General features: G+C 21.8%; 1 protein-coding gene across 3 annotated transcripts in view; it reads right to left on the bottom strand.

Moving 5' to 3' along the window:
• Positions 1-22898, bottom strand: part of LOC128960908 (kin of IRRE-like protein 3) — a 59374-nt gene that overhangs the window by 9886 nt on the left and 26590 nt on the right. For all 3 annotated transcript variants that reach the window (XM_054307093.1, XM_054307076.1, XM_054307084.1), the window contains exons 2-5: positions 15862-15994; positions 15577-15782; positions 15088-15405; positions 4710-5006 (exon numbers count right to left, since the gene is read on the bottom strand). In XM_054307093.1, the coding sequence (XP_054163068.1) occupies positions 4710-5006; positions 15088-15405; positions 15577-15782; positions 15862-15994 (954 nt within the window). The remainder of the gene's footprint in view (positions 1-4709; positions 5007-15087; positions 15406-15576; positions 15783-15861; positions 15995-22898) is intronic.

Genomic DNA, 22898 nt, shown 5'->3' with positions numbered 1-22898 from the left:
TATACGGTAAAGCTGTGTTGCGCTCCGATATTGTACTCAAATATATTATATCTTAAACCCATTGGGGATGAGGGAGACGAAAGAGTACACTCATAGAAAATGAGTTATACGTTAATACAATTAATTGCTTTGAAAATTATACCCAAATGCTAGTGTCAATAGTTTATTGTATTTATTATTAAACTGTACTAAATTACTATAATAAGTTACTATTGTTTTTCAATAATGTTTATAATTTTCTTTATAATTATTAAAGTATAATGCATATAAATTACAGTAATATTTAAATAATATATAAATAATTTAAAGTAACTAAATATTTTGGAAAAATTATAAATATATATATATATATATATACAGTATCTATTAATCAGTATATATTAATTTAAACTTGTTAATATAGTCATCAATAAAGTTATTTCTTAAAGTTATTATGATACTAATATTCATCAAACAATTATAAGCATATATTTAAATATTCTAATAAATGCTAAATTCTTAATATTTGTTATAAATTTGTAAAAACTAAAAATAATTTTCTAAAATATTTTACTAATATTATTAATAAAAGTAATATATGACACAATAAACTATCGATTCAATTATATAATTCTTTATTTTACAAATAATTTTCTAATATTATATCATAAATTTTTACATACATTATAATCTATTTTTCAATTATTTAGGCTTTACTAATATTAATTATTTATATGAATGACATAACTATACTAAATATTCTAGAATATACTCTTAAAATAATAAAATTTATGCATAATATAAATTATTTACAGTATTTTGATAATAATGTATAAATACTCGTTTACAAAATAAAATAATTATACAAAGTAAATACAAATTCAATTTTTAATGTAAATAATTTTTTTTAAAAATAAAAAACGACATCAACTTAATTTTTATCATAAATAAAGGAAATGTGAAGTAAAAGTCAATCATAATTTCAAAATATCTAATCTATTTATTTTTCTGTATTATTACTTTTTACTCTAAAAGCAATTTTTTAAAAAACATTTTAACTTATTCAAACTATATATCATTTAGTTTATAAATGTCTACATTATTTTATTTAATTTATTGAATGGCATATCATAATTGCAATTAAAATAAAATTTGTGTCTCACGTGTATATACTGTTTAATTTATGCGTTTAATATTTAAAAATGATTATTTAAATATTTAATTAATAGATTAAAAGATATTTTCATTTAAGTTAACATTTAAAAGAAATATATACTTGTTTATTTCAATAATTAAAAATTTATATTTATTTATAATAATTATTTATTTTTATTGTATTTATTATATATTTTGTATTAGTACAGTAATATAGTATAATACTAACATAATATATTAAAACTATTGATATAAAATTTGTTTAAAAAGTATATAAAGTAACTTCTAAATAAAAAACAAGAGACAATTTTAATATATAACAAATTAAAATTAATTATTTTCTAAGTTATAAATCTTATAGGTAAAATTTCAGAGTAATTTAACTTAATTAACATAAAAGATTCAATTTATATGTTTAAAAATTTCCTAAATTCCAATCCCATAACATTTCAAATTAAATAATTAAAATTAAACTACTTTTCAAGTTTTTTTAATACATTAAATAAGCTTGGTAGTTCCAAGTTTTATTTTTATCTTTTTATTTTATATAATAATAAAAATATAAACAAATTTATATTATTTTTAAATTAATATTTAAAAATACTTCATTTTATATTCATTAATTGTCAATTTATGTTTAATTGCTACAAATAAATTTATTAATCATAAATATATTTAATAAAACTTTTAACAATATGTTTTGGTGTTAAACGTCGATTAATTGTAATAAATATACAGTAATTACATACTGTATATTCAAAATCATTTTATTATTTTGTATATACTGTTATATGTTGTATATATTGTATATATTATGTTGTATATGTTGTATATAATGTTATAAAACTTAATGATAAATCATCTGTTATTGTTAATTATATATAACAACTTGTAATTTACAACTCCACAACATAATACTCATATTAAAAAACAGCTTAAATATTACATTTCTCAATGTTTGCAACAAATAAATACGTGTAAAATATGTGAGATATTTATCTTGAAAAACATGTAAATATTTTACTGAAAATTTAAAAAATGATGTAAATTCTGATGACATTATAAGTCATATTAAATGAGTTGTAAAATGTTGATATATTTTCAGTAGTTTTTCTTAGATATTGCTGAGAAAGACTATAAATATTACTTAAAAGTGTCGCCACTATTACCGGTGACTTATCAAACATTCCCAAAACGTGCAAACCTTAAGCAATGGTTGTTCACAAAACAACAAATCAAATAAACTTCTCTATGCTTTCACATCTCATTATTGATGTCTGTCCTATGGTTAGGTTATATAACTTATCGCTATCTAATTGAGTGCATCTTATTTATAATAGCACTAAAATTTAACTGAAGAAGAAGTCAATGATTTCAATAGTTATAACCAGTCAATGGTTTGTCACTTCGCATCAAATTAAATGTTGCAAAGTGTGGCCTAAAACACAAAATCATTGTCAAATGGTTGGGCACTGGGAATGGGAATCAACTTTATATATAATACACGAAGAAATTAATGATATGTTGTCTGATTCACACTCTAACTGACTCTCACTTTCATTGATTTACTATTTCCTATTGAATAGTAAATTAAATGAATAAATAATTGGAGAGTAAGTCTCTTAAGATATGTCTTCTTATTTGATAATATGATCGTTAAGTGTTATGTCAGCACTCGATGTGAATCCAGTTTTTCACTAAACATATGAAATATTAATTCTCACAAAAATAAGTAATAAAAGACAACACAATAATCGCAATGATATATACAATGAATGTCTAATAAATGGTCTGTTATGCGACCATATAGTGTATTAGATCATCCAAATAGTTAATAGACATAAATCTGGCGGTTGTTTAATAGATATGTACTTTCTATTTGTTTTTTCGTGTTGTTGTCTATAAAATATATTCAATTAATTTTAGTTTTATATTTAGTTCAATGGACTAAACAAATGTAATCTGATTTGGGTTTCAGTAGTTTTTTTGTCGATGCTTTCAGTTTTATATATTATATATAAATATATAAAACTTTATACTTATATGTATAATTGATATATATATATATATAAACTACAAGATTTTGCTTTTATTACATTTAGGAAAAATAATTTGCTTCACATCTATTGGTTTCGCATCAATTCACAAATTATTTATAGATTTTTTGGTTTTTTTGTTTTAAATCAAACTTTCAGTTAAAAAAATAACAATAAGAAATCTTTGAAACAGTAGATGAAAACAACAAATAAAACAAAATATTTATTATAAAAGCACATCTGATATTTAAAATGTTAAGGTTTCGTATAATTATATGTTTAAATATAAACATCACTTGCAATGTGTGTATATCTCTTGTATGACATGTAAAGAGTAGCGGATTTTTTGTTATCTCAAGTGTGAAATTTGAGTACATTTTGTTGGCCAACGGTTTGCTCTTCAGATAAAATATTGACTCAAATACTATAACAAAAATTTTGTATTACCTTCGCTTCACTTCATATATAAAAACCAATAGATTTTTGAGTGTCTTTATGGGGGGAAACCATTCATATAAAACATAAATAAAAATCTAATGTTATCTTAAAAATGATATATCTATAGTTGAATATTAGAGTATATTATTAGAGAATATTATTAAAAAAATATTAATTTTATCAAATATAAAAAACAGAAATATTTAATAATTGATAAAGTAATATTTGAATAATTATTATTTTTAGATAAAAGATATTTCTATAAAAATAACAAAATTTAAGTAAAATTTATTTTTGTTATACAGTATGACATCTTACTGTATATTTTAAATGTTATTAATAACTTATTATTGTTGACCAGTTTACTCATAAGCATTTGTACAAAATAGACAAATATATTATATACACTATAGTATATATATATAAACTTTATATATTCAAAAATAAGCAATTTTTCAGACTTTTAGTTGCCATAAATTATATTGTCATTACTATCCCCATAGGGACAGCCGTTTTTGCAAACACTATAAGACTCTCTCAATACTATATAAATTGACTGTTTTGCTTAAAAAAGCATTTCATATACTTTGAAAAAAATCCCAAATATTCAGATTGAAATGTCAGTAAATAGCAAAAGAGATATTCAAACATAAGATATAAATTTAAATCAATGTCATGAAACACACAAAATAATAAAATGACCAAAACTTTATGTATTAAAACGTTAAGATTGTCTTGAAATGAATGACAACAATATATTGATATAAATATTAAATGTTTTGTTAATAAACATTTGATTGAATAAATACAATAACATTTAGTCGATTCTAAAGTTTCAAATGTTATACATTATAAATAAAACCTTTTTTTTTGAATTCAATAGTAATTTTGTGTCAATAATCACTGTTGAATACAAAGAGGACATAGATTACATCAATTTGACTGACAATTCATATAAAAATTTTAATTTGATTTGCAATCGTATTCAAAGATAGCACAAACAAATAAAAATGTTTGTTTTGTGATTTATTTATATTTTTAAAAAGTTAAATTAAAAATAAATATAATAATTATAATAATTAAGTATAAAATATAACTTACAATAGATCTCTAGTTTCCATCCGTCTTCAATAGCACTGGACTGAATCAAATTGTTTTCAGCCCTACAGGACAGGTATTTGCCGCTATCATCACTGCTCGGTGTAAATGTCAACGTACTGGTCGTCACATTTCCGTCGACTGATATCTTATCTCTGGTTTTCTTCATTTTGATGCTCCCTTTCCACCAACTGATGGTTGCCGGCGGACGCGAACCGGCAGAAGTGCAGACAACTTCTACCGATTTGTCGGCCGATAACGGCTTGCGGTCGCCTTCAATGCGGACCAAAACTGGACGAACTGTTCAAATTAAATATTTTAGTTTTAATAATACAAATAATTATAAACAATATAAAAGTAAATTTAGTAAATAATAATAATTATTATTTGTTGTTACATACAATATAATTTAATATAAAGATAGTAATAAAAACTTTTTATAGTGAAAAGTAATTCTCATAATGTCATCTAAAACAATATATAAGCAGTTATTTATAAAATAAAATACAAATATTTTTTTTAGTTTAAAATAAATTGAAAGTATTATTATAATAAAATGGTATTTTATAAATTTTAAAAAGAAATATAATCTAATAAAATTTAAAAAGTGTTTTCAATTATATTTAATTATATATATAAATGCTATTATTCAATAGTAGTATAAAATATTTTATATAAAAATATAAAGCAAATTATAAAAATAAAACAAAAATTTACTGAAAATTATTTTAGTTTTATCTTTATTTTCAATTTATTTTTCATAATTCGTTGAATATCTGAGCTTATGTTGCATTACTATGAAGTTTATAATATGTATTTTACTATATATTCTGTATATAAACAGTAAATAATATAATGTTTTTTAATAAAAACAAAAAAAAATTATTATTTTAAAAGCATATCTTCATATGTTTTGTATATATAATAAAAAATAAATTTTATGTAAATTAATATAATTTAGTTTTAATCATTTATAATCATTTTACAGTTAATTTTTATTTTAATGGTTGGCTTAATGAAAATAAATATTTTTAACTAATGTAATATTTGTATGCTTAATATTCATAATTAAAAATTAAGAATATTATAAATTGAATAATAAAAATAAATTTATAAAAATTTATATTTATTCTGCATATTAATTATTTTGTTTTTATACATTTACATTTAGCATTTTTAATTTAAAAATTGAAATAAATTATTCATTTTATTTGTTAATTTATAGTAATTAATTTTTAAATTTCACTCATATAAAATAATTTAATTATTTTTATAGAATAATACAATAGTATAGAATTAGTATTTATTTAATATTAAATAAAATAAAATAATATTATACTACAAAAAGCAAAATAGAAATATGATATAATCAATAAATTTAAAATTTTATTTTTATTCAAAATATCAATTGTTATCAATAAATATAAAATTAGAAATATTGTTGATATTATAATTCATGGCAAACCAACGTATATTTAATATTATAAAATGTTTTCGTGACCTAATTTCATAATTATTTATAAATTAATAACTTATTATTATATTTACTTATTTGATAATTGGGACATAATCATTGTAGAAATTGAACATTTATAACATAAACATACTGTACATATATTATAAAGTATATATTAGAGAGAAAAAATAATAGTAAATATTTATGTCAATAAAATGATGATCTCAGACATTATATAAGTCTCCTTTTTATTACTTAAGTATTATAATGTGTCTCTAATATGTGCCCTAATATCAACAATAGCAATCATTAATTAAAATTATTATTATATAAACTGTAATATACTGTGTATATAATTACATATAATTAATCAAGAACAACTATCTATTAATATAATATTATTTTATAAGTTATATATATAATATGTTATAGTTATATAGTGTATAAATTATATATAGTAATGCTTCTTAATATTTTTGCTTTTGACAGATATTTTCCAATATGAATAATATGTTAAATATATTATTATATTGAAAACAACTATAAATAAAAATATAAGTAATGCAGTTAAATATTAAAACATAATCCTTGTATAAATATAAATAAAAAATACTGATTTATAATATTTACAGGAATACTATCATTATATAAAAAATCTTATTGTAAATAATAATTATTTTATTGTTTTCTATTGAAAAAATTTCCGGCTTTTAGTTCTATCTCATCTATCGATATATTAAACGATTACTTTAATAAAAATCTTATAATTGAAAATTCATTGGTCAATAATATATCCTTTTTCTACAATAATAATATTAATACAATTTCCTAATTCTTGATAAATGTTACATTCAATGTATATATTTTTGTTGGCTTATATTATTGCCTTAAGTCTTAGGAAAAACTATATACAATATAATATATATATATATATATATATGTATTGGTGATTACAAAAAATAATATTATTTCAATTATATATATATATATAAACATAATCAATGATATTAATGTTAACAAAAGATAGGAATGTTACTTATTGGATGTTATTAAACATATAAAATATAGCATTTGTAATGATATATATAAAAAAAACCATAAAATAGTTTGTAAATATTTTTAATTTTCAGTGGTATTTACAGTAATATCTAACAAATAAAAAATCAAAAGAAATTTTATCATTCCTTAGATATAAATTCAGTCAAATAGCCGACAGCTATACTTCTGTACCAAAAAGTTCAAACCCTTTTCCATTGAGATCTCACTCTCCTATCTCTAGAGTCGTGTCTATAGCTATAAAAGACTAACTAAATAACAGTAATATCTCTCACATTTCCTTCATTATAACAATTATGGCTAAAAATTAGATAAAATATTTATTTAATAAAATGCATTTAATTTAATAGTAGAATAAAGTGTATTAAATTCATATTGTATGCTCAAAGCCATTATAATTATTAGTGAAAACTATTTAATATACTAAAATTTTTCAATGAAAGGTTATATTCATAAACAATTTACACTAAATTTTGTCTGTAAATTATTTGTTGGCACATTCATTGCTAGTATTACTAAATTACAGTAAAGTGAGTTGTGTTAATAATGTGGAAATAATTAAAAGTTGGACTGTTTTTTAAATAAATAGACAAAATATTGTAAAAATGAGGCAAAAGTAAACTGAATACGGAATGTAAATTATTTTGTGAAAAATGTCAACGCGTTATATAATGATAATAACAACCACTGTATAAATATACTGTTATACATATGATATACAGTATATGAATGCATATATAGTTATAATATAAACAGTTAAGGATATATACGAAATAACATTATAGTGAAGATATTATTGTGTTGTCATTGGCGTACATTTGGCTGTGAGTTGAATGACATTCACCGATAACACAAAAAGCATTGCAAATATTGAATCTCTTTTCGCTGAATATCTCTTTGTTGTTGTTTTGTTGTTATTCTAGTGTTTAAACAACAACAACAACATCAACAACAACTGGGATAATAAAATTTAGTGACAAAACAGAGCGACAGAAATACTAGAAAATCATAGAATATTCTGTATTTGAATAGAAAGATATACACAAACAATGTTTGAATAAGTTATGGCATTCATTGTATAGTATATAACAATCTTATATTAATATAATCTAAGATTGAAAGCTAAGCGCTGATTATTTGCTTGTCTTATATAAGTAAAACGGGTCTTAATGTACATATGAGTTGACTTATGGCGCAGTCATTATAGTCTTATGTTTATAATTAGATTAATTCCTATTAAAATCTCAATCTCTATCCTAATTTTTATGGCTTTCAATTTCCATTGCAATCTCTATCATCACATGTAATAATTAGATGATGCGATGCTTTCAGTTTAGGAAACGGTAACTAAAAAAGCAATTTCAAAGTCATTTAATACTTTAATGTTGTCTCTCTTTTTTTCATTTAAAAAAGTCGATTGTTTTTGCTCTCAATCTTTCACTAAATAATACTTTAATTTTGAAGAAGAAAATTATAAGTTTAAAAACAAAAGACAAGTTAAAAGAAGAATAAATTGCTTATAAAGTAAATGAAAAGTCATTGCAAAAAAACAACCAAAATCTCTCTGTTCTCTCAATTTCGGAGTTCAAAGATTACAAAATTGAAAGTAAATCACAAAAAAATAGTTAACACAAAAAAAAAAAAACAAAACACAGTCGACTATAATATAATATCGCATATAGTTATGTGTATCTAATGCAAGAGGGAGTGCAATATAGTTGGAGTTTAGATATATTTTTGTTTGTGTATGTCTTGTGTTAATTTGATGCCAAAAAACAATATATCGATTTCTTAGTTTGTTTTTCTTTTTCTCACAACTTTCCACTCAATTCATGAAAACGTTTTGTTAATTTTGGTGCAAATTTTCACACAAAAAATATTCTGTTGATTTAATTTGTAATGTCTTTGCAGTGAAAATAAATTTTATTAAAATTTTTATTTAATAAATTACTTATTTAAACAATAGATTTATAAAGCATTATAAGCTATACATAACTTCTAAACAAAAATAATACAATTAAAAGATAATGTTTGTATTAATTGTGACTCAAATAACTCATTTTTATCTAATAACAGTATATAATAATTTATAACAATAATTAGTTTAAAATTACGCCAAACAATTTTGGCATAGCTTCTAAAAATTTTAATATATTTAACATTAGCTGTTGTGTTAAATATAATTATTTTTCCTTTAATTTTAAACAAATAACTATTTTATAATTTTAAAAATTGTTTTATTATATGCTTAATGAAATAAATAAATCTATGTAAATCATAAAAGTTAAAATAAACTTATATTTAAGCATAAAATAAAACTATTTATTTGACATCAAAATAATTAAAAAATTGTTAGTGACATACATAAGAATAATCTGTATATACTAAACAAATAATGTTTGGTTTTATATAAAACTATGAAATATATTTTGTGCGCAAAAACAATAATGAGATGCAAAGACAACACACAAAAAGTGAGTATAAATTAGGAGACAAACAATTGACTGACAGAGTGTTGTCCGCAACAAATGCCGTCAGACGTCAAGTGGAGTGCAAAACAAAAAACTCTTTTGTGATATAAATCTGGTTTACAAAACACAAAAGCAATCTCACAGTCAAAGGAAAACCTTTTTTAATTAATATATTCATTATAAACACAAACAAAAAGTCTTATAAATTAGTGGCAAAGTTTGTTTCGATAGAGAAAATATAGCAAAAATTTATTCATGAGTTTGTATGCCTTTAGTTACAATACAAAAAGCAATTAATCTTTGAATTTCTTTATTATATTATACTTCATATAAGAATTTGTTATTAAATATATGAAAATCGAGATTAAGTGTCAATCAATAGTCTCAACATATAAATTATTAATGCATCAAATTTGTAATTAAAATATAAATTTAATCCATGAAAACACTGTATCATTTATTAATACACTATAATAATCATAATAAACCTATTTAATGTCAAATATTTTTTTTGTAAAAAATTATATGAATAATAAAAAATTTCTAAATCTAAAATATTAAACAATGATTCAATAATAAATTTGCTTTATTTTTATTTTTGCTTAAATTTATATAAAAAAATCTGATTATAAAAGTCTCGGAAAGCAAACATATTCACAAATGTTATCTTTTATTGTAAAAAGAAAAAGAGAGAAAAACATCAAAAAAGAGAGAATAATATAAATTATTTTCAGTTCAGTTGTTTTTCTTTTTAAAAATTTCTTTCGATTAAACTTTTGATCGCAAAATATTCACTATTTTTTTCGTTATATGATTTTTCAAATGCAACAAAAATGTAATATAAAACTCAATCTTTTCTGTTATATTCAATGCGTAGGGTATATGTTATATAACAACCACTCAAACTGGTGTACATATAATTTATATATCATTTAATATATACATTGTATAAATATATATCTAATGCCATAAAAATGATTTTATACTTTGGAAAAATGTAAAAATATAAATTGCTTTACTCAAAAATATTTAAATAATAATATTTATGTATTTATTTATGAATTTCTATAGAATAATAACAAAAAATAAACAAAAAATTTAAAATCTAAAGTTACTCGTTATACTAAATATATATTTTTTGTTTATTTTTTAATGTAAGAAATAAGTCTTTGTCGTTGTAGTCAAGTGTTAACACCATATCTCATGAGATGTCATATATTGTGTCAAAAAACATATCGATAAGACATGGATCACATCAATAGGGATAGTGAAAAGTAAATAAGTGAGTGAGTGGGTGTGATATATATATATATATATAAAGTTTATATATAATTTATATATATATAGTGATATAATGACAGGATATATATATATATATATATAGTGAGTAAGTGAATGAAAACAGAGAGAAAAAGAGAGAATGTATTAGAAATAAGTCTTAAACTCTTTTTCTTTACATTGCTTTCAGTAAATTGAATGCAAAGGTCAACACAAAAGCCAATACACATCAAACCTATCGCTATATTGTAAATGGAAATAGAAATGCATAGAAAATATCAGTTTATCGGTTGTATTCACAAATGAAAACTTAGATACAGTTTTATGTTTAACATTCAATACGTTAGTTGACTTTTAAGACCATTTTATTTGTGAATACAACCGCATATACTATGTGTTTGTGTGTCTGTGTTTGGCACAGGTTTTCAAACTTGTTACTAGGGTTGGAAAAGTACAAGGTTTTGAATTTTGGCTTAGTATAACACAGTATAACACAGTATAATACAGTTTAATATAATGTACATATTATACATTTTAAAAACTAATTTGTTGAAAAATTTATTAAAATTATTTAATGACAATATATTATAATTATTTTTATATTAATAGTTGTTTTCTAAGAAAAAAGATAGAAATGAAATAAAAACTTAATATCATATATTTATTATAAACATGTTTATTCTTGCTTATATCAATGGTTTTGATACTAGGCTAACTTTTATTTTGTATGGCAATATTAGTCATGTATTATACATTGTACTATACAAAAATGTTGTCTCTGCCAACACTACTTGTTATAGATATTTATGAAAAAGTATTTATTTTCATAGAAATGGCATTAAAATGGATAAAAATATTATATTATACTATTTGTTTGACTGAAATTTCTTGGTCTACAATATCTCATAGATTGTTGTATTTAGAGTTTAATGGCGTGACTCTTGTGGTGATATCTTTACACCAAAAATCCATGAAATACTAATCCGTTAAAATAATGGCATAAAACTAAACAAAAACAAAACTCACAAATAAAGTTGAAATCATTGGTTTGATTATACACTAATAGCGCCAAAAGTATGGATAAATTGAAAGGTTTTGGTGATTGTAATCCAATGTCTTTTTACGGAATAATATCATATAAATCGGTATATTTTAAAGCGTTAAGTCGTTTAAAGTAAGAAATATTGAGTTAAAACTTGAGTTCATTTTTTGGGCTTTCAATGTTTTAATATAAATTTATATGTACTTATATACAGGCTATATATAATATAGTATTTATAATATGATTGAAAACGTTGAAAAATAGTATAGAATGACCAAAACATACATTTTTCATGGACTATTTAAAAAATCAAATTAAAGTCTAGAAAATTAAAAAAAATTCTTTAATTTTAAAGTTATTTTACAATTATAAAAATTTAACAACAATTGTTAAAAATAAGTATAATTATTCAAATGTCAATGTTTGTCATAAGTGTGTATTTGGTTATTATAGTAATAAACTCTCTTTCGATGCTATCGTGAGCCCAGGGCTTAGAGACTTAATAAAGAAGCTTATAATTCAATGTTTAAAATGAAACAAACTGTTAATATACGGCTTGTGTTTCACATAATATTTGATATGAAAAATATAATATTTTGGAGATTTAAAAACTATTTTTCTTATAAACGCATTAAAACTCAACTAAAAAATATATTGTAATATAAAATATAAAATGCAATGCTGTATAGATATATTAGAATTTTATTTATTATTATTTATATAAATATTGTCTATTAATAGGTATTAATAATCTAAAACAAACAAAAAATACTTTAATTAAAATTAATATTAAACTAATTTTGTTATCCATATTATGATGGAATAAGTTTAATTAAATAAAATATAAATTAGCTAAATTTAGTAATTTTGAAATAACGTTATCATTAAATATAATGTCACTGAAATGTAATAATATCAATTATTTACTAATTACAAAATATATAATAATTATATACATTATAACTTATAACAAAGTGGACATAACTTTATTGTTATATTATTATAAAATTATTATTTATTTATTTATAAGTTGTAATTTGATTGTTAACCGCAAACACGGGTAGATATTTGATTGTTAGACCCTTTCGTTTTCCATAAGGTTAGGCAATGGCGTCCAGAAAGTAATGTTATCAAAATTGCTTAAATAATTGATAAAAAGCGGTGAAAAAACTAATTTCTAAGAGAGTAAAGATACTAAAGGCCTCATAAATGTTACATTTTATACACATATCACCAATAATGCAGTAATCATCATAAATGTCCATTAGGTTGTTCCTACTATACAACAGCATAACTACAGTACATTGACTATAACTACATTATATATCATACTATTGCCAATGATATGGTGTTTTGTGTGGTATATTATATAACAAAAAAGTATACTTTTATTTATTGTATGATATTTGTGTGCATATATTATAAACACTAACACATTTGTAAATATATTTATATTTTATACATTTTTACTGATATGAAAAGTACAAAATATAAAGTAGTAGTATATCTACAATATTATGTTTGCAAAAAAAACTCATTTCAGCGATCAATATCTTAAAAGTGGAAATAAAAGTAGTGATATAATAATAATAAAAAAATATAGTTTACAGTATTATTATTCTTATATTATTATTATAACAGATAATATGAAAGTGCACAAATTTTTATATATACAGTATTATACTGTATTTTACAAACATCTAATGTTATATTTGATAAGTGATTTTGCTATTTTCAAAATAAATATATTTACTAAAATATAAATCATATAAATTATTTAATATACTCAGAATTACAATATAATGTATTTGTTAGAATTTTTCAGAATTATAATATATATTGTATATATAGTATATATATTATATATTTATATACAATTATGTATAATTTTGAAATATTTATATAACATAATTTTTATTATCAAAAAATAATCTAAACTATCATCATATAAATATAAATTCAATATTTGCAACATTTGTGTGTAACAAAACCTTAAATGACATAAAAAATGTTTTAATAAAATAAATTGTACTTTTTTTTAGTTTATTCAATAATTCAATAATTTAATAATTTATTTAATATTTAATAACATTTGAATGTAACCCAAGTCTTGACTAAACACGACAATTGCAGTTCAGTAATGTCATTGTTGTCTGACATTTGACAATAGATCAGAGTTTATGGCAAAACTGCAAAATTTTATTAGTAATCACCAAATATTGTGAGTTTTGGATTCAAATTCACTAAAATCATTGTCATTATTATGTGAAGCGTGAGAATTATTTTATGTGTTAAAGTTTTTATTGATTATTATACAACAAATACAGTACTATAAAACCATTATATATACAGATATTTAATACCAGACTAGTTGTCCTCCAAATCCCACATATAATTCCCAGGTATTGCTATAATACAGTACTATATAATGTATAGTTATATTAGTTTTTTGCAATTCATTGAATTTTTTTAATACTACTAATAAGTAAGTTAATAATATAAATAATAAAGTAATATTTATAATTTTGACTCATAAACAAAATATAATAAGCATTTTTGGGTTTGTCTTATTTTATAACTTATTATTTGATCGACCATATGATCAATAGTTGATTTTTCATATGTAATTCATAATTTCAAACAAAATTTTAGTTACAAAGTAATATACAGTATTACTGGGTGTATGACAAATGTAAGGGTCCATAGATTAGCACAAAAATAGTCAATCAATAGGTTAGGTTGTGTTTCAATATTTGATTGATTTTGAATAATAAACATCAAAAGTATGTGAGGACTGTTAAAGTCTCAATATAGCAAAAGTACCTGAGCTTACAATTTCTAGTTTTGAAGACTTATTGAATTTTATTTGTAAAAAGCTTAAAATGTGGGAAATGTCTCAACAAAATAGGGCAAAATCATAGCAATTTCTCGACAAAAGAAACGCTTTCTAAATAATGTGATTTAAATACATTTAAAAATGTTTTTATGTCACAAAAATCAATGGAAAAATAGTTTTTAAAATCGTAGGCTTTTATAATATAATAAAATGTAAGGACGGGTATGCAAAATGAAACTTACAATTTAAATCAACGCTGACTGCAGAATATGTAGGCATCGATATGTTATTGTTAGAGGCCTGACATGTGAAGACAGCCATCAGGTCGTGTCGTTGAAGTGATTGTATTTCCAGTTCATTGCGAACGGTTCCTCCATTGGTCATCACTTCAAAACTGTCGTCCAACAGCACCGACTCCCTCCACCAGGTCAGGGATGGCGTAGGTTTGCCGCCCTCTACTTCACAGACCAACACCAGTCGGTCGCCCTCATTGTACGGACCGATCAATGATGGCTGCGGTTCACTGTTTGCATCCATTATGACTGGTTTGTCGGGTGGCACTAACACAACCAATTCATTTATGTTAAATTTAACTTAATTATTGATTATAATATCTATTAATATAATTATTAATTACATATCTCTTAATAATAATATAATATTGACGTATAAATTTCATTTTGTCATTAATATTAATCTAACATTTAATATATTTATTTAAAAAAACAAACCAATAATTTCTAAATAAATAACAGAGTTTCTGGTCTGTGCTTTCCTGAAGTCAACCCGACACCGGTATTCACCCGCGTCTTCAATGGACAGCATTTCTAGGATTAGATGTGCGGGTCTTTGAATTGTATTCATATAAGACCGCGATATTAGATTATCTTCGGATGCGTGTCTGGCCTGATCTAAATTGCCTTTCCTCGCGTCCAAACTATAATAAGATATTGTAATAATAATGAATTAATTACATATAATAATTGAAATTGATTTGTTATGACAAAAATGCCGACCTATATAACGGTGTGGTTGACTCATCCTTATACCATAGTATGAGTGACACGGCGTCATCAGTTGTCGGCGGCGTTATATTGCATGGAAGCGCCACTTTGCCACCGGACACACCCAATACAGTGGTCGTTATGTCTGCAAATGTTTAATTAAATTAAAATTACTATACATTTTTCAAATATAATGCATATAATTGAATTAATTATAGATAATAATGCAATCAGTTTAGTATTTAAACATTATAAATAAAACAAATCTTAATTCAATCATCTATTCATATAATATTTGTGTCATTAATTTAAGTGCTGTTATTGTATTAAAATCTTAATTCTAAATATATTAATAGAGATAAAATAAGTTATTTTTAAAGTTTGGCATTTGTTTGTTATATGTTGTATTTGATTTTAATATTTTTATGCTTTATGATATTATAATATATAAAAAATAGTAATAAACATTAAAATAAAGCAAAATCAAAGCGAGAGAAGAAAAAAAACTCAAAACAATTGATTGAAAGACAAATTATATACACAATTAGTTTTGTTGTGCAAAACAAAATACATGTTATTTTTGGCTTCCGATTTAAAAAACATAAAATCAGCAATTTTTTCAAACACTCCTCTATTTTTAATTTTAAACTCTTATTTCAATTATAAACACTAATAAGTTATTTTTATATATGATATATAATTCCTGGCTATTAAATTGTCAAAATGACACAAAATGTGATTTTAAAGTGTATTTAAAATATTTATTGTTAATTAAGACTTTTATTGTGTTAAGAATAAGTGGATTATAAAAGTAGTTTAGTATAATAATAGTATTATAAAAATAACATTCAGCTAAAGATTTAATGTTTTTATTGTTTATTATATTATTAGACGACACTAACAACAAAATAGTAAATATTATATAATCTAAACTTTTATACGATTATTAAGCTATAACTTAACAAAAACAATAATTTTGTTGATCTTGTGTTTTACATTAAAACTAAGCAAATGCTATAAATGTCATAAAAATGATATAAAAACTTTATTGTTATATTAAAAGTATAATAAAACAAAAGATTTAATAATATTTGTATCCCTCTATAATAACTTATAAAATAAAAAAGTATTTTTAATATTAAATATATCATTTTATATATTTATATAGGTATATACACCCTGTATTTTAAATGATTATAATAAAAATATATAAATTATAATATAATATATTTTTGTTTATATTAAATTTGAAGTTTTCTCATTTTGCCAAAACATAAAAAGATGTTTGATTACAATGATTATTTTTAAAATGTTATAATATTTAGTATATCTAATTTATATACTTATAGCTCAAAACTACAATATTAAAATAAAAATATATTTAAATTTACTATTTTGTAAAATAAAAAATATAACATTGTAAATAAAATAAATTTGAATACTGTATATTCAAATGCATCAAAGTTGAAAATTTAGAAAATTTGTCATTCAATTTCCAAAAATAAATATAAATTAAACATAAAAATATGTTTTTATTAAAATAAATAACATCTAATAATAAATTTCTATTTTGTAAATATCTTTATTTAAAATACAAATCTAAAAATGCATATAATTTGTAAATAAATCACAAATTCTATACAATAAAATATAACAAAGATTTTTTAAATCTTAAAAAATTGAGACAAACATTATTATGATAATTGTAAAGAAACAAAACAAACACACATTTAATAAAAGAAAAAATTTGAATATTGTATGTACTTTAGTGTACAAACTCTACTGTATATTATTTTTGTAGTACAGGTATTGAAATTAAATAAATTATATTTAATTCATTTAAATATTTGTCTCAGTCTTTCTTCAACTTCAAATCAAAACACTCTTTAAATATTTGAGACAAAAATTTGTCACAATTTTCTGACATTAAATATTAAAATTATTCTCTCATTGTTTTGTTTTTATATGGATTTGTATTTGAATGATAATACAGTATTTTTAATACTTAACATTAGTATAAATTTATTTCTAATAATATTGTATTTAATGTGAAATTGATTAATAGCTAACTGAATAATATAATATATCTAAAACTTATATACAAATGACATAAATATGAGTTATGAAGCATATTGTAATAAATACAGAAATTTTTATTGTAATAAAAAAATAATCTATTAGTTTATAATAAAAGACATATATGTATTGTTGAAAATAATTTTTTAGCAAAAAAATGGTTAAAGAAAGACACTTAAGATTATGGTAAGTCTTTCAAGTGGTTTATTATATATGTGTTATAAAATACAATATAAAACAAGTGTTTTTATAGCGATAAGAGTTAGTGAATGGCAGGCAATGAAATAAAGGGCATTCAAAATATAATACAAGTTAAAAGCCAACACTACTATCCTATTATATTGTGTAACAAAACTATACACAAATCGGTACTAATATTTCTATAAAAATAACTTGTATTTTATATAAGCGAAAGTCACATAACTGTAGTTCATGTCATATAAAATACAGTAATTGATAGACCATATAATCATATACTGGGTTTGTTTATTGACAACAATTCAGCAATACTTAAATAAATATTATACTATTTTATTAATTTCTATTGTTATTACAAGCAATTATAGAAAATTTGTTTCTATTTATTAGTTTTAATAGTATAATACTTTTGTTGTAAAATTTTTATTTTGTTTAACTACCAATAATTTTGAATTAAATAAATTGATTTAATAATCATGATTTATAAAAATAGATTAACTATTTGATTATAATTAGAATATTTAAAATACACTAAAAGATTAATATATAAATGATTTCTATATACATAATATATATATATAGTAGACATAATTTTTGATACAAATCAAAAGCAAAAATTTTTAATAAATAATTGTATTATATTTTTAAAGCTTATTATATTATTAAAATTGTATTTAAATAAAAGATTATAAGTTATTATCCAATACTACGTAAATTATAATTAAAATCTCTTCAATAAAATAACTGTTTGTTGAAAATTTTCAATTATACTACAAATTCATAATACAATGATTTTTATTTACGTCTTGAATATAAATTTTTTAACAATAAAAACCAAGTAAACAATATTTTTAATTAAAAAATGTTTTTCACTACAACTTTACTTATTTAGTTTAGATATAAAGCAGAATATAATGCGATCTAATATTTATATAAAACATTTATCATTAGTTTAATGCAAAGTTAGTTATGGCACACATTTTGTTAAGTTTATATGTTTAGAGATAAAATTTGTAAGTTATTTGACACAAATGTGAGATAATGTTTAGAGAAGTTTTGTGTGCAGAGATTATCATCCAATTAGTTCATCAAACAATAAGAAAGCGGGTGAGTGGGTGAGTGAATGTGTGAGTGAGTAAAAAATTGAGTTAGACTGAGATCGTTAACATTAATATAGTCGGCAAACATTTTGAAAAATTATAGTAAATAATATTCAATATATACATATAGTATAGATATAATATATCTTATTTCTGAATGTTATGTATACCTCTGAATCTTTAATCTTATTTTTTCTAATAATAAATAGCTTTAAATTTTGTCTAAAATGTATTTTCCTTTACAACACATCAACACATACTGTATTAACTATAAAGAAAGGCATAATACGAGAGGTACCAAAAATTTATGGATTCAAACAAATTGTGAATAATATGAAAATAGAAGTATGAATGAGGATGAGTGAGTGAGTGAGTGAGAGAGAGAGAGAGAGAGAGAGAGAGAGAGAGAGAGAGAGAGAGAGAGAGAGAGAGAGAGAGTTATGTAATGAGATGTGAGGATAGGGATGCATAACATCTGCTTTCAATAAGAAAAGAAAATGTTAGAAAATGTGTTATATTTGCCATAAAAGGCGGCTTTTTATGTTTATACGTTAAGTACAAGAAATAACATATTTTTAGAGGTGTTGTTGCCTTACATTGCCTTTCAATATACTGTTATATTCATAACATTCATAGCATTGCTCTGTTAACTAATATTTTATTAGCTCTTCTCTTATAAACAAATAGTTATATTCAGAAAAATATCAGTAGTGTATCTGTTATTGTTATAACAAGGCATACAAATACTATAGTAATGTTAACAACAAATTGCTTAAAGTTATTGATAATATGATGGTTGGCCTCAGTATATATTAGGACTGTTATTGTTGTACTCCAGGAGTTCATGAATTAGCGCTTCAATTAAAATTGAACGCAAAAGACCACAACTTTTCTCTCATATGACTTAAACACATAAACACCAAAAACGGATATAAACTTTATTTTTGTTGTATATCTTATAATACATTATTGTCTAAATATTTTTCCAAAATTGTCAAAAAATGTTTAGCTGTTTAAGTTCATTAGCAAACTTTTGTTGAGTATAATATTATAGATTAAAAATAAAACATTATAACAGAGTTTTGCCGAATAAAACAATTTATATTTTAATTTAATCCATTTTAGGTAATATATTTTTTAATTTAAATTTTAAAAATAATAATAAAATAAATTAGTTTTACTAATGAAACCTTTAGTAATAAAAATGCACTTTAATATTGGATTTATTTAATGAATATAATTATCAATCTACAATTTACAGTATATTTTTAATTATATATATATATATATATACTGTATATGTTTGATTTAAATAATTTGATTTTGACCTTAAAATAGTATTATCATTGAATCATATTTAAGACAAATAACCATAACTTAGTTAAAACATGTGTTTTGACTGTAAATAAATGTAAGCATCAATTCTATAATATTTTGTAATTTTGTAGATAACTTGTCGTAACATACAGTATGTTATGTTAATACATATATTAACTGTATGTATGTGTTAACGACTTAACACATATTATACTGTATTATACAGTACTTTATGATATGTCTGTAATGTAAAGCCTTCTTTCAATTTCCGTTTTGTACTAACTTTTCCTTTTGTTAATTGACTTGAATGTCATTATTTGTCTATATTTCGTGTAATTATTTTGATTGTCATACTTTTTCTAGCTTTATATAAAGTATATATACTGTACATATATAATAATATATATACAGTATATCATTCAAAACTAACTTTTCATTGAATTTATATAAAATATTGTGATACCGAAAAAGGGAAAGCCATAAAAGTTATTATTACTATTGCTATTATTTGTAGCACAAAATTGTTACACAAATCAAAAGGTTGAATGAAATATTTGAGAGTCGATACCCAATTAGTGATAACTATATATCTTATGCAATTGTATGAAATACTGGACACAGAATAAAACTAAAACTAATAAAAATGATGTCTCGTTTAGTTTTATTTTACGTTCTTTGATAGATATTAAGTCATTAATTAATTTGATTCAACAGTGATGAGTAAGAGAGAGAGAGAGAGAGAGAGAGAGAGAGAGAGAGAGAGAGAGAGAGCTCAATACAATAATGACTTATATAACAAAATGATTTACTTATTTAGGTTATGTTTGCTATAATTATGAAACCCAATTGCAGTACACTCTCTATATCTATGCATTTATTGTCGCTTCTAATTTAGTGACAAAACAAATATATTGCAAAAACGTTATGCAAATAAATCTAATCGATTGCAATGAAAATCACTTTTTAGTCTTTTTTATTGCATATTTATACCATATTTAGACAAACTCTTAATGTGTTTGTATTTGTGATATATTAAGATTTAACAGAAGATATGTTTCCATACAAAATGTTTTCAATTTTATCAAAAAAAAACAATCTATGATTTAATACTTTTATAACATCAATTCATATAATTGCAATAATTTTAATTTGAAATATTATTATGTAACTCATTAATCAGAAATCATTATGTAACTAATTATATTATATAATTAATAAGTTAATGAAAAATATGGTGTCTAATAATTATTATTATTGAATGGGAGTGAATTTATTTTATGTAAAGAAATACCATTTTTTATCAATGAGTGACACAATGTAAGTGTCCATTGCATTGAAAGCAATTAACCCTAATATTTGGTCAGTCATCTAATCTAATAGTCTCGTGCCTTATCGCACAAACATTTGATTACAAACTATTAAACAATGAATAACATTGTATTAGAAATATGTGTTAAAAAAGTCAAACCAAATCAAATGAATCACTAAATAGAGAGAAATCAATGGAAATGACAAACCAATGTAAAAGGGTTTTCATCATTGCATTCATTACTTTATATTTTTTATATCTACCCGTTCTCTAGATATGACTTTTCAAAAAAGTCTTTCTTTTTGGGTGTTGTCTCACAAAACATTTCACATCACTTTCTGTGAAACTTTTTTGTCTGACAAATGTATATGTATTTTATAGCGCAACCAATGATGACATAACTAAACAAAAATATTAATAAAGTTTTTCTTGATATTTCATAATAAATTTATTTCTAATTATAAAATATTGTTTTCTAAGTATTTAAAAAATTAATTTCAAAATATGGTTAAACTAGTAATATAAATTTCACTTATTTATTAAGTAATGCATATTATAAGCTAAATATTAATTTATTATTAATAATAGTATATACTGTATTTAGATAACTACATTAAAAATATTAAACTAAGCTTCAATTTAGCAAATTTCTTCGGTATATTTACAGGTATTTGTGATAATAAAGTTTAGTATTTAATTTATATCTATTAATACTGAGAGTGCTATAGTTATAAAATATAATATTATCTAATATTCAAAATTGTGATCTCCATTGCGTGATATTTAAAAAATTATTTTAGGGTAAAGACTTAACACAATTGCATAAAATATTGTTAGATTATTGAGTGGGAAAGTGAGAGTAAGTGAGTGAGTGAGAAAGCGAGAGAGAAAGAGAGAGAGAGAGAGAGAGAGAGGAGGGAGAGAGAGAGAGAGAAATAATATTTTATCAGATATTGTGACTAATTTACATATTTTTAATACTCACTTACATTTTGAATTGCATATCACGCATACTCTCTATCATATATTATATAATAATATGTCTGCAT

The sequence above is a fragment of the Oppia nitens genome, unplaced genomic scaffold (genome assembly GCF_028296485.1).
Source record: "Oppia nitens isolate AA-2021 unplaced genomic scaffold, nextdenovo-longstitch-racon4-pilon3 scaffold13_pilon_pilon_pilon, whole genome shotgun sequence".
Lineage (NCBI taxonomy): Eukaryota > Metazoa > Arthropoda > Arachnida > Sarcoptiformes > Oppiidae > Oppia > Oppia nitens.
The sequence above is the reverse complement of the archived record's forward strand: the minus strand, read 5'-3'. Positions and strand labels throughout refer to the sequence as shown.